The 20,646-nt window shown below is 50.8% G+C and overlaps 2 protein-coding genes across 6 annotated transcripts; both read left to right on the plus strand.

Moving 5' to 3' along the window:
- The first annotated feature begins 1,085 nt into the window (after positions 1-1,085).
- Positions 1,086-9,332, plus strand: LOC100407094 (glutathione S-transferase Mu 1). Of its 5 annotated transcripts, none has more exons than XM_078332722.1 (9): positions 1,086-1,393; positions 1,671-1,746; positions 2,190-2,254; positions 2,564-2,645; positions 2,746-2,846; positions 3,791-3,886; positions 3,976-4,086; positions 6,087-6,199; positions 8,944-9,332. In XM_078332722.1, the coding sequence occupies exons 2-8, from the start codon at positions 1,737-1,739 to the stop codon at positions 6,174-6,176; spliced, it is 555 nt and encodes a 184-aa protein (XP_078188848.1). In that variant the 5' UTR covers positions 1,086-1,393; positions 1,671-1,736; the 3' UTR covers positions 6,177-6,199; positions 8,944-9,332. The 5 variants fall into 5 exon arrangements, with proteins under 5 accessions (XP_078188848.1, XP_054092606.2, XP_078188847.1 ...); XM_054236631.2 differs by having other exon boundaries at positions 1,086-1,383; XM_078332721.1 differs by lacking the exon at positions 8,944-9,332 and adding an exon at positions 6,778-8,309.
- A 3,640-nt stretch (positions 9,333-12,972) lies between these two features.
- Positions 12,973-20,077, plus strand: LOC100385358 (glutathione S-transferase Mu 2). The gene is made up of 8 exons (XM_009001848.5): positions 12,973-13,036; positions 13,343-13,418; positions 13,862-13,926; positions 14,236-14,317; positions 14,418-14,518; positions 15,824-15,919; positions 16,010-16,120; positions 19,119-20,077. Exons 1-8 carry the CDS (start codon positions 13,001-13,003, stop codon positions 19,206-19,208), a joined length of 657 nt encoding a protein of 218 aa, XP_009000096.2. The 5' UTR covers positions 12,973-13,000; the 3' UTR covers positions 19,209-20,077.
- Positions 20,078-20,646: the final 569 nt, after the last annotated feature.

A 20,646-nucleotide genomic window follows, 5' to 3' on the forward strand; every position in this document is an offset into this window, starting at 1 on the left:
GTGAACCAGTTAGATCTCACAGACACGCAGAAAACCACCTGACAACAACAGCTGTACATTCCACCCCAGGGCACCACTTCCGCCTCCCTCATCCCCATTGCTCCGGATCCCCATCCACAGATCCACTCCCCGCTGCCGGTGTGATCCTCGAGCCCACTGTGGCCCCCGCTTTGAAGAGCCTGTTGGTCCAGTCCTTCCCGCCTTCTGAAGAGCTGTTCTCCTTCTAAAGAAGTCACCTGGGCCCTGGGCCCCGTCTTCCTGGCTCCAGAGTCCCTGTGGCTGCAGACACTGCTTTTCTCTCCTGCACTCAATCCCTCTCCCACTCCACTGCCTCTGGGTGTGCAAAAACACTGATGTGTCCCATATTTTCAAAATCTCTCCCCTGTAGTACCCACCTGACTTCTAATAGGTGGCCAAAGTACATACATTAATGTATATTAAGGCACATAATTCATGCATATTCATAATTAACAATAATGAATAAATAATTATTATACATTAATGTCTTAATGTATAATGAGAAGTATAACTATTCAGAAGTCCAAGCACTTGTGTGTATTCATGGTGCTATCGCCTTGCCGTGGGCAAACCTACATTGACACAGAGTCCACTTCCTGAGCCTGGACCCAGGCTCAGAGCTGGGGAACTGGCCCAGTGCGAAAGGGTCGGGAGCATCTGCAACAGAATCTGAGCTCTGCCATCGTCGATGACACAGCCTCCATCCACCCTCCCCAACTCAACAGAGAGAGAGCACTCCATCAGACTTCTAAGACTTAGTAGGCCCAGAAGGGCTGAATTAAATTCTCTGAGACTTGTCTTTGGCCTGACCCTGGCAGCCTCAGTCTCCCAGAGCTTGTGGGGAACTCGGCAGCCGACAGGCGGAAGGCTGGGCGACGTCAGGAGAAGAAGTAAAGGGGGAAGAACTTTGCTCCTAGGATCTAGCTTGACTCTAAAGGGCACAGCCAAGTCCCTGGATACTGAGCAGAAGGCTGACCGGGGCGCGTGCGCGGGCGTGTGGGCGGGGCGAGGAGCCCCCGGGGCGGGGCTACGGAAGCTGGCGAGGCCGACCCCGCCTGGGGCTTCCTGACCTCGCTCCCGGAACCTTCTGAGGTGGCGGTGGCTCTTACCCCTTCCCGCCAGGAGGATCCAGCTACCTGCTGCTGGCCTCCCGCGCCTGCAGATCTCTGGAGCCCGTTGGAAGTGACGACCTTGAATATCGGCGGGAGCCGCGGGACCGAGGGGCGGGTCTGGCGCTAGGCCGTGCCCCTGCACGCGCAGGAACCCCCGGAGTAGGTCGCAGTTCAGCCCACCTGAGGCCTGTCTGCAGAATCCGCAGCAACCAGCAGCATGCCCATGACACTGGGGTACTGGGACATCCGCGGGGTCAGTGAAGGTCCGCTGGATGGTGGGACCGGGGCTTGTGGCTGGGGAAGTGTCCAGCGGCTGGGAACAGGCTCTAGGGACAGTTCCTCTTCAGGGCTGTCCCTCACAGGAGGGCCTGTGCATTCCTGGCGGGGGAGGGACGTTGGTGGCGTGGGAGGGGGGACGAGGAGGAGAAGGAGAGGGCAACGGGTGCGTGCAGTGCAGACTGGGGGCTCCCCCGGTGCAGGGAAAGTCATCAAATCAGGGACCTTCCATCTCTGACCCGAGCCACGGGCCATCTCTCCCAGCTGGCCCACGCCATCCGCCTGCTCCTGGAATACACAGACTCAAGCTACGAGGAAAAGAAATACACGATGGGGGACGGTAATGGCACCCTCTTGCCCTGGCCCTGTACACTCACGCTGAGTTGTCACCAAGCAACCCACGGTGGCCACCTGTGGCTGCCCCTGCAGGCCTCGCCTGCTGGAGCTGCAACCTGTCCCTTCCCTGAGCCCCGGTGAGGGAGACCTCTGGCTTTGCAAGGCAGAATGCTAGGGTGGGATGCTGGGGCAGGAAGCTGGGCCCCCGGTCTGGGTAACTGGGGTGGGTGTCCTTCAGGGCTTGGCTAAAGCCTGGAAGCCTTAGTCGTGTGGGGTCCAGAGCCCTCACCGGGATTCTTTCTCCCTGAACCCTGGGACGTGGGACTGAGTGGTCAGATTCTAGATCCACCAGTCTCAGGGGTCTTGCCACTGGCTCCTTGGGAGGGCCCTGGGGAAGGTGGGCTGGGCTCCCGGGAGGTTTGTTTTCACTTCCTCTTCCCACCGCAGCTCCTGACTATGACAGAAGCCAGTGGCTGAAGGAAAAATTCAAGTTGGGCCTGGACTTTCCCAATGTAGGTGCAGGGGAAGGGGCGGTTTTGGGGCAAAGTGCAGCGTGTCTCTGACTGCATCTCCTCTCCCCAGCTTAGAGGTGTTAGGGTCAGGAGTCTCCTGCCCAGTTCCTCTCATTCCTGGCTGTCTGCACAACGCTTCCATGCTGTTCCGTGTCCCAGCTCATTCGTCCATATGACAGTATTCCTATTTCGGCCTGTCATGAGCAGGCACAGTGAGTGCCCGGTCTCCTGTGTGCCCTTGCTTATGGGAAGGGGATGCTGGGGAGGCTGCTGGCCCAACTGAGCTTCCCTGGTTTCCCCTCCATCCAGCTGCCTTACTTGATTGATGGGGCTCACAAGATCACCCAGAGCAACGCCATCCTGCGCTACATTGCCCGCAAACACAACCTGTGTGAGTGCAGGAGGCTGCAGGGTGTGGGGGGACGGCGGCCTCCTCCTGGGCTTGTCTGGGGTGCGATGCTGAGAGTGAGTCTGTGTTTTGTGGGTGGCAGGTGGGGAGACAGAAGAGGAGAAGATTCGTGTGGACATTTTGGAGAACCAGGCTATGGACGTCTCCAATCAGCTGGCCAGAGTCTGCTACAGTCCTGACTTTGTGAGTCCCTCCCTGATCTGGGCCAGGAGCCAGGCTTCTTGTATTTCCATCTACTCCGGTCCTGTTCACAATTTGAACTCCTCATTGCTATTGATCCTCTGGGGGTTCCCTGTACTGTAGCAGAGTGACCGTTGTATCATTAAAATGTAACAAATAAAAAGTCGAAATCGGTCCCCACCAGTCATAGGAAGTCCAAGCTAGAAATTCAGTTCTTAGACAATGAAGTCATGCGTTCAGAATTCCCTTTACATGTGACCCCTGACCTCCGCCACGGGCCATCTCACCCCGCTGGTTCATGCCGTCTGCCTGTTCAGGGAATAGGCAGACTCACACTATGTGGTACAGAGGCACACGATGGGGATGTAAGAGCACTCTCCTCTATGGAATTCCGGCCTATTCTCTTCCTAGTGCTTCTTGACAGGCACAGGGATGAGTGCGTTTTCCTAACAGGCAGCTCAGGGGCAGTCAGAGGGCCTTTGTTCCTCTGCCTCCTTCTACTCAGCCTCTCAAAATCTCATCTCTCCAGAAACTACTCAATATCCATTGTATTCTTCTGCCACCCGACTAGGAGGAATTTTAGACTTCTTTCCCTGAGCTCCTTTAGTTCTTTGCGTCCTTGATTCTGCTTGTGTCTGGATCCAGAGCTTGCCAGGTACTCAGGTGCTCCTGGGGCTGACCCAGAGGAGGGTGGTTGGGAGGTCAGTGGGGACAGATTCAGGGACAGTATAGCATTCCTTTCTGCCTTCCCATCACCTCAGAAAGCCTCCAGCCACCCACTTGGAATCTAATAAATGCTGATATGTCCAACTGAAGCCAGTTCCAGTTGTTGGGAAGATCATTGCTTGCCTGTGGCCAGCCAGGGCCATACACAGCCCTGTGGAGGCCACCGCTGTGCAGGGAGCTTGTATCTGAGAGTGGTGACAGCTGGGTTCTGTCTGCCTCAGGAGAAACTGAAGCCAGAATACTTGGAGGGAATTCCTACAATGATGCAGCAGTTCTCACAGTTCCTGGGGAAGGGGCCATGGTTTGTTGGAGACAAGGTAACGGGGGCATGTGATGGGGACACTACAGACTTGTCATACATCCTGTTAACGGAGATCTCAGCCCACACATTCTTGGCCTTCTGCAGATCACCTTTGTGGATTTCCTTGCCTATGACATTCTTGACCTCCACCGTATCTTTGAGCCTACCTGCTTGGACGCCTTCCCCAACCTGAAGGACTTTATCTCCCGATTTGAGGTGATGCCCCTGTATTCCTTTCTCTTTGGTGCCCCTTGTTTGAGATGCTTTCCCAGTCCTGGAGCTACACAGAGAATAACTCGCATTTGTTGAGTGCTGGCTTCATGCTATGAACCGTGACCAGCACATTATACCTATTGTGTCGAAGTTGAACTTTGCAACATTCCTACAGGGTGACAGAATTATCTCACCCATTTTAGATATAAAGAAACTGAGAGTGAGAGGGTCAGTCCTTTGCTCAGGGTCCCAGAGCCAGTGGAGGCTGTGCTGGGCTCCCTGTGAGCCTCTGGATCTATGGGCGGCAGTCAGGGCTCTCCCTTTTGCAACAAAAGAAAAAGCCTCAGGCCTCCTCCAGCCTGGGTTTTACTGCCCAGGACACTCTGGAAGGGGCAGAGCTCTTCAGGAGCGTGGATGCAGCTGTCAATAGTAGGACTGGCACACGGTAGCATCGATGTTGAGTACTAAACCCACAGGCAGTATTCAAAGCTACCCCCAGAAGCTTTGCATGAATTGACCCCCATGTGGGGAATCCTGAGAGCCAGGGCTGTGGCTGTAGCTGGATGAGGTACATATGTGGGTGCCCCTGTTGAAGGAGTTTATGTTGAAGTGCTCTGTGCTGGGGCACTCTCCTTCCCTACCTCTCTTCCTCTCCAGTGTTCCAAGTGTCCCCCTGTGAGATGGGGAGCACACTGATTTTAACTCCTCTTCACTGACCTCCTCCTCTGCATGAGGCAGGGTGAGAGGCACAGTGGGAGATGCATAGAGGACCGCCCCATCCTGGAAGTGAGAGCAGGGAGAGACCTGCAGGCAGAGCAGCCTATGAGGTGTGTGTGGCACCACCTGAGGATGGGGGCCTGTCCCTCACTCACGGGGAACCATCTCTCACCCGTGCTGATCTTGTTTGAGATCAGCAAATCCTACTTTAGTACAGATTTGGGAATGTGAGGCATTAGTCTAACAGGTTTTTCATCCTAGAATCTTTTCTTTTCCCACTCGCCATCAAGAGATCCAGTTACTCAGCTAGTTCCCATCAGCTCTGGCTCTGGTCCAGGCTGAGTGGCTCTGGGGTTACATAAGAGGTGGTGGGAGGGGAGGAGAGCCAAGGGCTGCAGCATATGGTTCACCTGGGCTTGGCCTTTTGGGAACAGGCAGCCCTGGATCTCTTAGAATCCTTAGAAATTACATGGTCATTCAGTCTTGAGAAGATCATGCAGAGCACACCTGAGTGTCTTGTAGCCTGGCCCGTGGTAGTGGGGTTGGAGATGAGGTGGGTTGGGGCACAGTGGTATTTAGCTCAGGTATCAGGTGGGGAGGTTTGGACTTTCTGCTTTAAAAGAAATGATTAGAGTCTCCTCTGGCCTTCCTTTTGCTGGTCCAGCACACCTTGTCCACTTTCATCCCACTTTTGCTGGCTCATTGGGTGAGATCTGGGCTGCACACACATGAGGTCCCATCTGTGTGTGCAAACCTAGGCAAGCCAGGAACCTCCCTGTGAAACAGGAGAATGTTGTGCAGACAGAGAGCGACAGGACCTCCTGAGGAATTTGGGGGAGGATGGGAATTTGGCAGAAAGAGGCCAGAACTGGAGAGACGCAGAACCAGGCTACATTGCAGCCCTGCCCGCTTACTAGCTATTTGAGTGTGAGCAAGTTGCTGAACTTCTGTTTCTCACAGGAGAAATGGTGATAAAAATTCAACCTTGCAGAGTAGTTGAGTGGATTTTCTAAGCCTGTGTTGTAATTTGTCTTGGGTATAGAGCAGCCAGCACAGTGTAGAATCTTCATAAGTGGTAGTTGTTTTCATGGTATAACATTACTTAAAGGAAGTGGGAAGAGTTAACTTAGCAGATGTGGGGACCCTAAGAGCCTGTGCGATGCTCCAGCACTTGAGCCCAGGTGGAAAAAGGCTGTGGCCAGGGCCCTGACCTGCGCCTGCAGTGGGGTTGCCCCAGCCCTCATGGGCAGCTGACCTTGAGCTCTGGCCTTATTTTTCCCTGTCAGGGCTTGGAGAAGATCTCTGCCTACATGAAGTCCAGCCGCTTCCTCCCAAGACCTTTGTACACAAGGGTGGCTGTCTGGGGCAACAAGTAGTGTCTTGAAGGCCAGGCGGTGGAGTGAGTAGCCCATATGCAGCTTGCCGCCCCAGCTGTGTAGAGCACGTGGGCTCTGCACCCCAGCATCTGCCTCATTCCTTTCTCCTGCTGATTCCCTTCTTTACCCTCAAGACCCTATTGGCCCTATTCACTTCCGCTGAACCCCTGTCCCATGAAGGCCCTTTAAAACCTCAGCTACCCACTTTCCTTCAGAAACATCCCCCTCCCAACTTATCCTTCCCTGCACTAAAGCCAGCCTGACCTTCCTTCCTGTTAGTGGTTGTGTCTGCTTTGAGGGGCCTGCCTGGCTGTGGAGTTCAGCCCCAAGCTGTCCCCGCGCTGCATGAAAGAGCAGCATTGACTGGTTTACAGGCCCCGTTCCTGCACCATGGCCCCTGCCTTAGGCCTACCTGATCCAAGTAGAGCGTCAACCACATTTGCTGTAGTCTTGTCTTATTTGTTCCCATCTGCCAAGACTGCCTGTCTGTCACTCCTCCTTCTGAAGGACTGACTGGTGACCCTGGCAAATGGCTGGATTTATAGAGATTATGGTAGGCTCAGTAAGGTGTTTCCAACCTTTTGTTGTTTTTTTTTAACAGAGTCTCCTGCTTCCCAAGGAGAAGGACACTGGTGGGATCATAGCTTATTGCAGTATCCAGTCCTGGGCTCAAGCAGCCTTCCCACTTCAGTCTCCCAAATAGCTGAGACTACAGGTGTGCCACCACACCTGGCCACATTAAAATTTGTTCTGTAGAGGCAGTGTCTCACTATGTTGCCCAGGCTGGTCTGGAACTCCTGAGCTCAAGCGATCCTCTTCCTTGGGCCTCCCAAAATTCTGGGATTGCAGGTGTAAGCCACCACACTTGACCCTGCTTCCATCTTCTTGATCTCTTTTCTGATAGCCTTAAAGCAGGAAACCTCATAAAGTGCTCTATAGAAAGGATGCCTCTTTCTGGGTCTAGATCTTCATTTATTCGGTATTACTCACTGCTTTCCATGGTTAGGCAGAGCTGGATCTCAGTGAGGAGGTCTTAGATGCCCAGAGGTAGCGGAATTCCCATCACAGAGAACCAGGATCCTTCTGTCTTCCACACTGTCTGAACCCATCACAGCTGCTAGATCTCTAGGACCCAAACTCTACTGTGAGCTGCTTCACCAGAAGATTCTCCCAGCTCAGCAGTTCCCAAGCTGTGTTACCACAAATAGTTGTTGATATTTTGGGTCAGGTATTCAGGTAAGGCTCAGTAGGGAGAACTTATTACAAATCAACAAAGGTCTCTTCTCCAAAAACTGTATATCCAGAAATACAACTCATTAGAATTAGTCAAAACTTCAACAGGCATTTCCCCAAAATGAATATCCAAATGGCCAATAAGCACAAGAAGATGCTCAACATCATTAGACAGCAGAAAGTTAAACCCCTACTGTTCAGATCCTGTTGTATCCCCACCAGAATGGCTGACATGGAAACTACTGACAATTGTTGGTGATTTATGGAGTAACTGGAAGTGTCATGCATTGCTGGTGGGAAAGCCGCTTTGGAATACTGGCAGTGTCAACTAGAGCTAAACATACATCTACCCAGGACCCAGAAATCCCAACCTGCAGGAATGAGTCCTAATGGATTCCAAGAGTCAGATACAATGATGTCAAAAGCAGCTTATTTTAAATAGCCAATAACGGAAAACAATCCAAATGCCATGAACACAAGAATGAACAAATGAACTGCGGTTTATCAACATAATTCCATCGTTCGTATAATAGGATGCTTACTCTGCTATAATGAAAATAAATGTGCTAATGCTACATGCAGAAACATGAATGGGCCTCACAGACATGTTGAGTAACAGGATCCAGACAAGAGAAAGGACACATGGTCTCTCCACTTACATGAAAATCAGGAGAGGGAAATGAGTCCATGGTATCGGAGGGCCGATGATGGGTGGCCTTGGCGGGAACTGGGAAGTTGCCTGTGAAGGGCCTGGTGGAGTGCTGCAAGTTTCCTCTGTCTTTATCCGGGAGGTGATTCCAGAAGAGCAGACAAGTGGGAAATCCCGGAGTAGCACACTGAAGACCTGTGCACTGTGTGTATCACACTTCAGTGAAAAGTATGCACATGTGTCTTAGATTATTTGTGTGTCTGTGTTTGTTTGCTTTCTCTCATAAGGCGTCAACATCTTGAGGGCCTGTGTTTTTACCTCTTCTTATTCACCGATGTTACAGGCGTTTGGATATCACCCAGAACAGTCCCTGAGCATAGTAGGTGCTCACCGAATAGTTGTTAAGCAAATTATAGGCTCATTTTAGTGTGTCACTTCAAATTCTCTTTAGATTTGTATTCATGCCTACTTCTTTGGGTAGGTGAGTTGATGTGCACATATAATTTTAGATTCTGCAGATTTTTTCTCTTAAACATTTTACTTAAGAATCTGTACATGTTGGTAGTCTATATGCATGCCTGTATCTAACATTTAATGGCTATCTAACATTACTTCCTGTGGGTAAATTATAGTTTGCCTAGTCATTCTTACCCTATTGGGCATGTGGGTTTTTCTAATATATTTATTTTTAGAACAGGGTGATCATGTTTAAACAAATTCCTTCCCTGGTTTTTGGTTACTTTATTACCCTGAGTTGATCCCAAAGGCAATTACTACAAGGCAAAGGGTGGGAGTGGTGTTATGGTATTATCATAGATGAACTGACTGCTCTCCAGAGAAAATAACTTTTTTTTTTTTGACATGGAATCTTGCTCTGTTGCCTAGGCTGGAGTACCATGGTGTGATCTCAGCTCACTGCAGCCTCTGCCTCCTGGACTCTAGTGATTCTCCTGCCTCAACCTCCCAAGTAGCTGGGATGATAGGTGCCTGCTACCATGCCCGGCTAATTTTTGTGTTTTTAGTAGAGACGGGGTTTCACTGCGTTGGCCAGGCTGGTCTCGAACTCCTGACCTTGTGACCCACCCGCCTTGGCCTCCGAGAGTTGTAGGATTACAGGTGTGAGCCACCTTGCCGGCCCAGAGAGAATAACTTATTCGTGGTGCCCCCTGCAAGGAACATGGATCTTTGTGCACTACCTCAGGTACTTGAGGGATTGCAGTTTCTTCTTATATTTTGATAGGTTTATAAAGACACCTTCAAGTTTTCTACCATCACCTTCTTTGTTTATTGGTTCCGCATGTTTCTGTCAGTGAATCACAGTCTATGAATCTGTTTGTGAATCCCTGTATCAAACCCTGTGTACCCATTCTCTACCTGTAGCTCAGTCAGTTTCTGGAGAAAGGTTAAAGAATGATCTTGTGGCAGTCAAGACCTTTTCTCCAATAGGCACAATGTAGTTAATTGTGATTCTGTTCTAGGTTTCCTGTGACCTACTGTGAGGGTTAATTTTCTGCATCAGCTTGACTGGGCTAAGGAATGCTCAGATGGCTGGTGAAATGATTGTGTTTGTGAGGGCGTTTCCAGAAGAGATTCGCTTTTGAATCAGAAAACTGAACAAAGATTTCCCTCAGCAGTGAGGGGGCATCCACCGAACTATCAGGGCCCAGAGTGAAGAAAAAGACAGAGGAAGGGTGAATGTGATCTTTCTGACTGGGACCTCCATCTCCGCCTGTCCTAGGACATTCGCATTCCTGGTTCTCTGGCCTTCAGACTTGATCAGGGACTAACACCATCGCCTCCCACCCCACCTTTCTTCAGAGGCCTTTAGACTCACACTGAATGAGACCACCGGCTTTCCTGCTTCTCTTTTTTTTTTTTTTTTTTTTTTTTTTTTGAGATGGAGTTTCGCTCTTGTTACCCAGGCTGGAGTGCAATGGCGCTATCTCGGCTCACTGCAACCTCCGCCTCCTGGGTTCAGGCAATTCTCCTGCCTCAGGTTCTAGGTTTCCTGTGACCTACTGTGAGCTACTCTCGAGTAGCTGGGATTACAGGCACGTGCCACCATGCCCAGCGAATTTTTTGTGTTTTTTGTAGAGACAGGGTTTCACCATGTTGACCAGGATGGTCTCTTATCTCTGGACCTCGTGATCCACCCACCTCGGCCTCCCAAAGTGCTGGGATTACAGGCGTGAGCCACCTGCATTGGCCGATCATGGGACTTCACTCCAAAATTGTGTGAGCTAATTCCCGTAGGAGATACATAAATTTATGAATAAACAGACAGATTTCCTGTGGGCTTATCTCAGTGGTGCCGCTTCAAATTTTGAAGAACCCTGACTAGTACACATAGCAAAACACACACACACACACACACACACACACACACACACACACAAATGGGTTCCCTGTCGTCAATGAGTACTTTTTTATTTTTTTAAATTAAAAATTTTATGAGTATTTTTTAATAACCAAACACAAGATAAAATGCCACAGCATATCTACTACCTGGGGCTCTTTCCATATGGAAAGCACTGTCTGAGATGCCTTGTAGTAAAACATCAAGGAGATTGAGGGAAGATACCCTCTCTTCTCCTGGTAAATCTCCGTGTTCGTGGTCATTATTTTAAAGGCTCCAAAGATCAAAACATCTGTTTGCACATGTTGCTGATTCATTTTGGGTGAGGCTCTTTGGCAGGCTCGGAAGGGTGGGTGAACAGGGGGAAGGGGCTGCCTCTGTGGTGACTAGCATCACTCATATCCATGTCTGTGGCAGTCATCAGGTGCTTATTATATATTTGTCATTTGGCCACCCCTATGCGGGTGTTAAATGCAGGAAGAGTCAAGTTATTGCAAATTGGCAGGACTTCTGGGACCTATCTACACACGATAGTAATGGTAGATACCTTCTTTTTAGAATTTTACTTTTTATTATTTTTTTGAGACAGGGTCTCACTCTGTGACACAGACTGGAGTGCAGTGGTGTGATCACGGCTCATTGTCCCTGGACTTCTCAGGCTCCAATGATCCTCCCACCTCAACCTCTCAAATAGCTGGGGCCATAGACAGGGGCCACCATGGCCAGCTAATTTTCATATATTTGGTAGACAAGGTTTCACCATGTTTTCCAGGCTAGGTGGATACCTTTCAAAAATAAGTTCAGTTCATCCTGCCTAGCCTTGCCCCTGCAGCTCTAGAGGAATTACCCCCATGGTGCTGGGCTAGGCTGCCTGGCTCTGGAACAGCGTGCTCAGAGCTACAGGGGAGGCCTGCTGTCTGACTGGCAGAGAGAGTCCCACCACTCCCTACCCTGTGCCCTGGACGACCAGGCTTCCCAGTCTGTCCACCTGGTAGACCTTTTCCTTACCCAATTCTCTTCCCATTCCTGTTGTGCACCTTGATGCCTGCAGGGACTGCCCTAGCTGAGACAGTGTCTAGGTCCTCCCTTCTGCCAGCTGGTGTCCAGGGAAGTGGGTCCTCTAGTCTCCTTCCTGCCAGTCAGAATTTCCAGGGCCTTGCTTCTCCCATTGCAAATTTTAACTCATTCCTGGGTTTCTTTTTCTTTTCTTTTCTTTTTTTTTTTTTTTTGAGACAGAGTCTCACTCTGTTGCCCAGGCTCGAGTGCAGTGGTGCAATCTCAGCTCACTGCAACTTCTGTCTCCCAGGTTCAAGCGATTTTCCTGCCTCAGCCTCTCAAGTAGCTGGGAGTACAGGTGCACACCACCACGCCTGGCGGCTAATGTTTTGTATTTTTTGCAGAGTCGGGGCTTCACCATGTTGGCCGGGTTGTAGGCTAGGGTTTCTTAACCTCAGCAGTACGGTCATTTTGGGAGGCAGAATTCTTTGTTGTGGGGTGCTGTCCTGAGCATCGCAGGGTGCTTAGCATCCTACCCAGCCTCTACCCGCCAGATGCCGTGGGTGCTTCCCAGTGGTCACAATTAACAAAGGCTCTAGACAGAGCTACATGTCCCCTGAGGGGCAAAGTTAATTCCCCTTGAAGACCAGTGGTGTGCTGGATGGAGACTAGTATTAAAATAATAATAATGATAGAAATCATAATTAACTCATATAGTTAACGTAAGTCCTTTTTGATGGAACATTTATTTCCGTTAATAATACTTGTAGATGTCTGCCTTGATAGGTCTTTTTAAAAAACTTTTTATTTTGATTTAATATCAGGGTTTGAGAAATTTGCAAAAGGAATGAATCCAAAGACCTCTGATTACCCCAGATTCTAACGTTTCCACATCGCCTTTCTCTTCCCTCCCTGTGATTCCCCCAGCCCCTGCTCCCCACCTTTCTGTTTGTCTCCCCACCCAGCAAGCTCCCTGGGAGTGCAGTACCACTTATGACAAAAACAGCATTTTTTTTTCTCTGAAGTAGCATTTCTGACGTTTGGATTTAGGCTGGAAGTGACAGTGAGTTATAATCATCCTTGCCTGTGTTGTCCTTCCCATGTTAGGTTTGTTATGCCGTGTAGGTCTGCAGTTCATGACAATCTAGGTCATACAGGCCTTCTGAAAAGTTTTGAAAACGTACCCAGTCAGTCCCCGAGCACCAGATGTTCGTTTGCGTTATTTTTCTTTATTAGGCTATTATGACTTTATTGAGAATCTCACTCTTTTTTAGAGAGAGTCTTTGTTGCCTAAGCTAGAGTGCAGTGGCGCGCTCACAGGTCAGGCAAACCTTGAACCCCTGGGCTCAAAGGCTCAAACAGTTCTCCCCCGCCCTTGCTCCTGGAACCCACGTGGCTGGAGGTGGGAGGGGATCCTTCTTCCAGCCCCGGGCGCCCTCTCCGGGCCTCCAAAGCGGCGCGTTTCCGGGGCGCGGCGGGGCCGAGGGGCGGGGTCCCTGTAAGGCCCCTCCTCTCCCTCGCTGGGCCTCTTTAAAAGTCTGAGCCCCGCCCGGCTGAGGCCCGCTGGCAGACTCCACAGCAACCAGCACCATGCCTATGATACTGGGATACTGGGACATCCGCGGGGTGAGGGAGGGCCCACTACGCCGTGGGACGGGGCGAGACGCGGGGAGGGAAGTGCGGAACAGCTGCGGGACCGGCTCTAGGGACGGTTCCTCTTCAGGGCTGTCCCTCACGGGAAGGCCTGTGCTTGCTGCTGTGTGGGGTGGGGGAGGGGAAAGGGACAGGTAGGGGGCGCGGGGAAGGTGTGAGGCGGGAAGGAGAGGAGGCGATGGGTGCGTGCAATGTAGACTGGGGTTCCCCTGGTGCAGAGAAAGTCACCAAGTCAGGGACACTCCATCTCTGACCCGAGCCACGGGCCATCTCTCCCAGCTGGCCCACGCCATCCGCCTGCTCCTGGAATACACAGACTCAAGTTACGAGGAAAAGATGTACACAATGGGGGACGGTAATGGCATCCTCTTGTCCGGGCCCTGCCCACTCACGCTGAGTTGGCACCAAGCAACCTACGGTGGCCACCTGTGGCTGCCCCTGCAGGCCTCCCCTGCTGGAGCAGCAACCTGCCCCTCCCCTGAGCCCCGGTGAGGGAGACCTCTGGCTTTACAAGGCAGAATGCTAGGGTGGGATGCTGGTGCGGGAAGCTGGGCCCCCGGTCTGGGTAACTGGGGTGGGTGTCCCTCAGGGCTGGCCTAAAGCCTGGAAGCCTTAGTCGTGTGGGGTCCAGAGCCCTCACCCGGATTCTTTCTCCCTGAACCCTGGGACGTGGGACTGAGTGGTCAGATTCTAGATCCACCAGTCTCAGGGGTCTTGCCACTGGTTCCTTGGGAGGGCCCTGGGGAAGGTGGGCTGGGCTCCCCGGAGGTTTGTTTTCACTTCGTCTTCCCACCGCAGCTCCTGACTATGACAGAAGCCAGTGGCTGAAGGAAAAATTCAAGCTGGGCCTGGACTTTCCCAATGTAGGTGCAGGGGAAGGGGCGGTTTTGGGGCAAAGTGCAGCGTGTCTCTGACTGCATCTCCTCTCCCCAGCTTAGAGGTGTTAGGGTCAGGAGTCTCCTGCCCAGTTCCTCTCATTCCTGGCTGTCTGCACAACCCTTCCATGCTGTTCCGTGTCCCAGCTCATTCGTCCATATGACAGTATTCCTATTTCGGCCTGTCATGAGCAGGCACAGTGAGTGCCCGGTCTCCTGTGTGCCCTTGCTTATGGGAAGGGGATGCTGGGGAGGCTGCTGGCCCAACTGAGCTTCCCTGGTTTCCCCTCCATCCAGCTGCCTTACTTGATTGATGGGGCTCACAAGATCACCCAGAGCAACGCCATCCTGCGCTACATTGCCCGCAAACACAACCTGTGTGAGTGCAGGAGGCTGCAGGGTGTGGGGGGACGGCGGCCTCCTCCTGGGCTTGTCTGGGGTGCGATGCTGAGAGTGAGTCTGTGTTTTGTGGGTGGCAGGTGGGGAGACAGAAGAGGAGAAGATTTGGGAAGACATTTTGGAGAACCAGCTTATGGACAACCGCATGCAGCTGGCCAGACTCTGCTATGATCCAGATTTTGTGAGCCCCCTACCCCGTCAGCCCTTTCCCTTCAGAGTTTTGATCAGGAGCCAAGACTCTGGTACTGCCATCTACACTGTTCCTGTTTTCCATTTGAACTCCTTCCTGCTACTCGTCCTCCAAGCTATTAGGAAATACTGCCACCAGAGTGCCTCTCAAACCCCAAAGTTGTCTCAAATAAAACCTCTAAATCAATTCCCCACCAATGTACTTATAGAATCCAGACTCCCCAGGGTATGAATTCACTCTCTAGATAGTAACGGTTACTTCTAGAATCCCCTCCTTCTCTGACCCATGACTTGTGCTTTGGGCTGTCTCTCCCAAGTGGTTTATATGTCTGCCTGCTTTGGCATACACAGACTCAAACTAGGGGGAAAACAAGTGCAAAAGAAAGGAACGTAATGGCACCTCCAGACTTTGGTGTCTTCTGAGTACTCTCTTTTTTTTTTTTTTTTTTTTAAATTTTTTATTGGATTTTAGGTTTTGGGGTACATGAGCGGAGCATGCAAGACAGTTGCGTAGGTACACACATGGCAGTGTGCTTTGCTTTTCTTCTCCCCTTCACCCACATTTGGCATTTCTCCCCAGGCTATCCCTCCCCACCTCCCCCTCCCACTGGCCCTCCCCTTTTTCCCCCAATAGACCCCAGTGTTTAGTACTCCCCTTTCTGTGTCCATGTGTTCTCATTTTTCATCACCCACCTATGAGTGAGGATATGCGGTGTTTCATTTTCTGTTCTTGTGTCAGTTTGCCTGAGTACTCCCTTGACACACACTGAGATCAGCGCATTTTCCCAACGGGCAGCTTAGGGGCGCAGCCAGAGGCTCTTTTTTCAAAACCTTCCTTTCTTTCACTCAGCCTCTGAATATCTCCTCATCTTTCCAGAAACCACTCAATGCCCATTGTATTCTGCTGCTACTCCACTAGGAGGAACTTTCTACTTCTTTTCCTGAGCTCCTAAGTTCTTTGCATCCTAGATTCTGCGCATGTCTGGGTCAGAGACTGCCAGGTGCTAGGGTGCTCTTGGGGCTGACCCAGAGGTTGTTGGGAGGTCAGTAGGGACAGATTCAGGGACAGTGTCACATTCCTTTTTGCCTTTCCATCACCTCAGAGAGACTCGAGCTACCCCGTTAGAGTCTCATAAATGCTGATGTATTCAACTGAAGCCTGGCACTGACCCAGTTCCAGTTGTGGGGAAGATGGCTGCCTGCCTGTGGCTGCCTGGGGCAATGCACAGCCCTGGGGAGGCCCCATCTGTGCAGGGAGCTTATGTCTGAGGGTGGTGACAGCTGTTTTCTGCCTCAGGAGAGACTAAAGCCAGAATACCTGGAGGGACTTCCTGAAATGCTGAAGCTCTACTCACAGTTTCTGGGGAAGCGGCCCTGGTTTCTTGGGGACAAGGTAACTGGGGTGTGTGATGGGGACACTACAGATTTGTCATACTTCCTATATTATGGAGGTTTCAGCCCACATATCCTTGACCTTATCCAGATCACCTTTGTGGATTTCATTGCTTATGATGTCCTTGAGAGAAACCAAGTATTTGAGCCCACCTGCTTGGACGCCTTCCCAAACCTGAAGGACTTCATCTCCCGATTTGAGGTGATGCCCCCATCATCCTTTCCTTTAATGTCCCTTATTTCTTTCCCTCCTTTGTGATGCTTTCCCAGTCCTGGAGCTATACAAAGAATAACTCACATTTATGCCCGTGCTGGTGGCTCATGCCTGTAATCACAGCACTTTGGAGGCCAAGCAAGGTGGGTGGATCACCTGTGGTCAGGAGTTTGAGACTGGCCTGCCCAACATGGCAAAAACCTCATCTTTGCTAAAAAAAAAAAAAAAATAGAAAAATTAGCCAGGCATGGTGGTGCACACCTGCAATCAATCCCAGCTACTTGGGAGGCTGAGGCAGAAGAATCACTTGAAGCCAGGAGGTGGAGGTTGCAGTGAGCCAAGATTGTGCCACTTCACTCCAGACTGAGCGACAGAGTGAGACTCCCTCTCAAGAAAAAAATAAAAAGGAGAAGAAGAACAAAAGAATAACTCGCATTTGTTGAGTGCTGGCTTCATGCTATGAACCGTGACCAGCACATTATACCTATGGTGTCGAATTTGACCTTTACAACATTCCTACAGGGTGACAGAATTATCTTGCCCGTTTTAGAAATAAAGAAACTGAGAGAGAGGGTCAGTCCTTTGCTCAGGGTCCCAGAGCCAGTGGAGGCTGTGCTGGGCTCCCTGTGAGCCTCTGATCTATGGGCGGCAGTCAGGGCTCTCCCTTTTGCAACAAAAGAAAAAGCCTCAGGCCTTGTCCAGCCTGGGTTTTACTGCCCAGGACACTCTGGAAGGGGCAGAGCTCTTCAGGAGCGTTGGATGCAGCTGGCAATAGTAGGACTGGCACACGGTAGCATTGATGTTGAGTACTAAACCCACAGGCAGTATTCATAGCTACCCCCAGCAGCTTTGTATGAATTGACCCCCGTGTGGGGAATCCTGAGAGCCAGGGCTGTGGCTGTAGCTGGATGAGGTACATATGTGGGTGCCCCTGTTGAAGGAGTTTATATTGAAATGTCCTGCACTGGGGCATTCTCCTTCCCTACCTCTCTTCTCTCTCTCTTTTTTTTTTTTGGAGACAGAGTCTTGCTCTGTGGCCCAGGCTGGAGTACAATGGTGCAATTGTGGCTCACTGAAACCTCTGCCTCCCAGATTCAAGCGATTCTGCTGCCTCAGCCTCCTGAGAGGCTGGAATTACAGGTGTGCACCACCATATCGGGCTAATTTTTATATTTTAGTAGAGACGGGGTTTCTCCATGTTGGCCAGGCTGGTCCCGAACTCCTGACCTCAGGTGATCTGCCTGCCTCGGCCTCCCTAAGTGCTGGGATTGCAGGTGTGAGCCACTGCTCCTGGCCTCTTCCTTTCTTTTTTCCCTCCAGTGTTCCAAGTGTCCCCCTGTGAGATGGGGAGCACACTGATTTTAACTCCTATTCACCAACCTTCTCCTCTGCATGAAGCAGGGTGAGAGGCACAGTGGGAGATGCATAGAGGACCGCCCCATCCTGAAAGTGAGAGCAGGGAGAGGCCTGCAGGCAGAGCAGTCTGTGAGGTGTGTGTGGCATCCCTGGGTACCTGGCCCGGGGCCTGCCCCTCACTCACAGGGAATCATCCTTCACCCCTGTCAAACTTGTTTAAGAGCAGCAAATCCTGCTTTAGTACAGATTTGGGAATTTGAGGCATTAATCCAACAGGTTTGTGAGCCTAGAATCTGTTTCCTTTTCCCACTCCCCATCAAGAGATCTGCTTGCTCACCTAGTTCCCATTAGCTCTGGTTCTGGTCCAGGCTCAGTGGCCTTGGGGTTATGTAAGAGGTGGTGGGAGGGAAGGGGTGGAGGAGCACTGAAGGCTATGGCCTGCAATGTGCCAGGGCCGAACACTTTCAGAACAGGCAGTCCTGGATTTTTTTTTTTTTTTTGAGTCAGAGTCTCGTCGCCCCAGCTGGAGTGCAGTGATGTGATCTTGGCTCACTTCAATATCTGCCTCCTGGGTTCAAGCAATTCTCTGCCTCAGCCTCGAGTAGCTGGGATTTCAGGCTCCAGCCACCATGCCCTGCTAATTTTAGTAGAGACAGGGTTTCACCATGTTGCCAGGCTGGCCTTGAACTTCTGACCTCAGAAGTTCGACCCACCTCGGCCTCCCAAAATACTGGGATTACAGGCAGGAGCCACCATGCCTGGTCGAATCTTTTTGAATATCTTAGAAATTATCTGGGCGTTGAATCCTGTTAAGATTGTGTACAGCACACCTGAGTGTCATGCAGCCAGGCCTACAGTAGCAGGGCTGGAGATTTGATGGCTTAGGGCACAGTGAGATTTTGCTCAGGAACTAGATGGAGAACTTTGGACTTCCTGCTTTAAGGGGAATGATTAGAACCTGGTCTGGCCTTTCATTTTCTAGTGCACCATCGCCCCCCATACCACTTTCATCCAGGTTTTACTGAGACATTGGGTGTCTCCTGAGCCCCTTTCTTCTGCTGGAGGTCCCTTCTGTGAGTCTACACCAAGGCAAGCCAGGAGCCTCCCTGTGGAAAAGGAGACTGTACAGTCAAGGGGTGACAGGACCTGGTGTCGGGGGTAGTGCGACAGAGGAAGAAGAGAATTTGGCAGAAAGGGGCCAGAACTGGAGAGAGGCAGAACCAGGCTACATTGCAGTCCTGTCCCCTTACTAGCTGTCTGAGTGTGAGGAAGTTGGTGAATTTCGGTTTCTCACAGGAGAAATAGTGATAATAGATTTGACTTTGCAGAGTAGTTGAGTGGATTTTCTAAGCTTATGTCATAATTTATTTTGGGTATAGAGAACCCAGTACAGTGTAGAATCTTCATAAGTGGTAGTTGTTTTCATGGTATAACATTACTTAAAGGAAGTGGGAAGAGTTAACTTAGCAGATGTATGTGGTGACCCTAAGAGCCTGTGCGATGTTCCAGCACTTGAGCCCAGGTGGAAAGGCTGTGGCCAGGGCCCTGACCTGCTGCGCCTGCAGTGGGGTTGCCCCAGCCCTCATGGGCAGCTGACCTTGAGCTCTGGCCTTATTTTTCCTCCTTTCAGGGCTTGGAGAAGATCTCTGCCTACATGAAGTCCAGCCGCTTCCTCCCAAGACCTGTGTTCACGAAGATGGCTGTCTGGGGCAACAAGTAGTGCCTTGAAGGCCAGGCGGTGGGCCTACCTGATCCCTGCCTACCTGATCCCTGCCTACCACCTGATCCTAGTAGAGCCTCAACCACATTTTCTGTGTGTCTTCTCTTATTTGCTCCTAGAATCTGTTTCCTTTTCCCACTCCCCATCAAGAGATCTGCTTGCTCACCTAGTTCCCGTTAGCTCTGGTTCTGGTCCAGGCTCAGTGGCCTTGGGGTTATGTAAGAGGTAGTGGGAGGGAAGGGGTGGAGGAGCACTGAGGGCTATGGCCTGCAATGTGCCAGGGCCTCAACCACATTTTCTGTGTGTCTTCTCTTATTTGCGCCCCAGAGTGTCTGTCACTGCTTCTTCCAAGGGACTGGGTGGTAACCCTGACAGTGGCTGGGTTGGAAAGGATTCGGCTGGGTGTAGTAAGGCACTTGACAATTCTTGCTCTCATTTCTGACAGACTCAGTGAGGCACTATGGAAAGGGGAGTCTATTTCTGGCCCTGAACCTAACATTCATTCCTCCAGCCTTACTGAGTGCTTTCCGTAATCATGCAGAGCTTGTGTTTCACTGAACAGGGATCTTAAGGGGGTATAATCCCCATCAGAAAGAGCCAGAGTCCCTTTTGCCTTCTCCACTCCATGCCTGCATCACTTCTGCTCGGTCTCCAGGACCCAGTCTCTATTGTTTCCTCAGATGGCTTCATCAGAACGTTCTCTCTGGGTTTACTTCCTCACTTTCTTGGGTACCTGCAAGAGAAATGTCTTCAGTCCTTGCATAACTGAAAGTGTCTTTACATGCTTGCTTAATACTTTGGCTGGTGTTTTAGTCTGTTCTCATGCTGGTAATAAAGACGTACCGGAGACCAGGTATTTATAAATGAAAGAGGTTTAATAGACTATAGTTCCACATGGTTGGGGAAGCCTCATAACCATGCTAGAAAGTGAATGAGGAGAAAAGTCACTTCTTACATGGCAGCAGGCAGGAGGGCCTGTGCAGTGGAACTCCCACTTATAAAACCATCAAATCTCGTGAGACTTATTCACTACCATGTGAACAGTATGGAGGAAACTGCTGTCACAATTCAATTATCTCCATGTGGCCCCACCCTTGACATGTGAGGATTATTACAATTCAAGTAAGATTTGGGTGGGGAAACAGTCAAACCATATCAGCTGGGGATAGAATTCTGTGATGAAACCCTTCTGGCCTCTAATAGATTTACTCACTCTTTTCTAGAATTGAGCATTTCTGATGAGTAGGTGGATGCCGGTCTGTCTGCATCCTTTGCTTTTTTACTTAAGCTTTTTTTTTTTTTTTTTTTGAGATGGAGTTTCGCTGTTGTTACCCAGGCTGGAGTGCAATGGTGCAATCTCGGCTCACCGCAACCTCTGCCTTCTGGGTTCAAGCAATTCTCCTGCCTCAGCCTCCTGAGTAACTGGGACTACAGGTGC

The sequence above is a fragment of the Callithrix jacchus genome, chromosome 7, assembly GCF_049354715.1.
Source record: "Callithrix jacchus isolate 240 chromosome 7, calJac240_pri, whole genome shotgun sequence".
In the NCBI taxonomy this organism is placed as follows: Eukaryota; Metazoa; Chordata; class Mammalia; order Primates; family Cebidae; genus Callithrix; species Callithrix jacchus.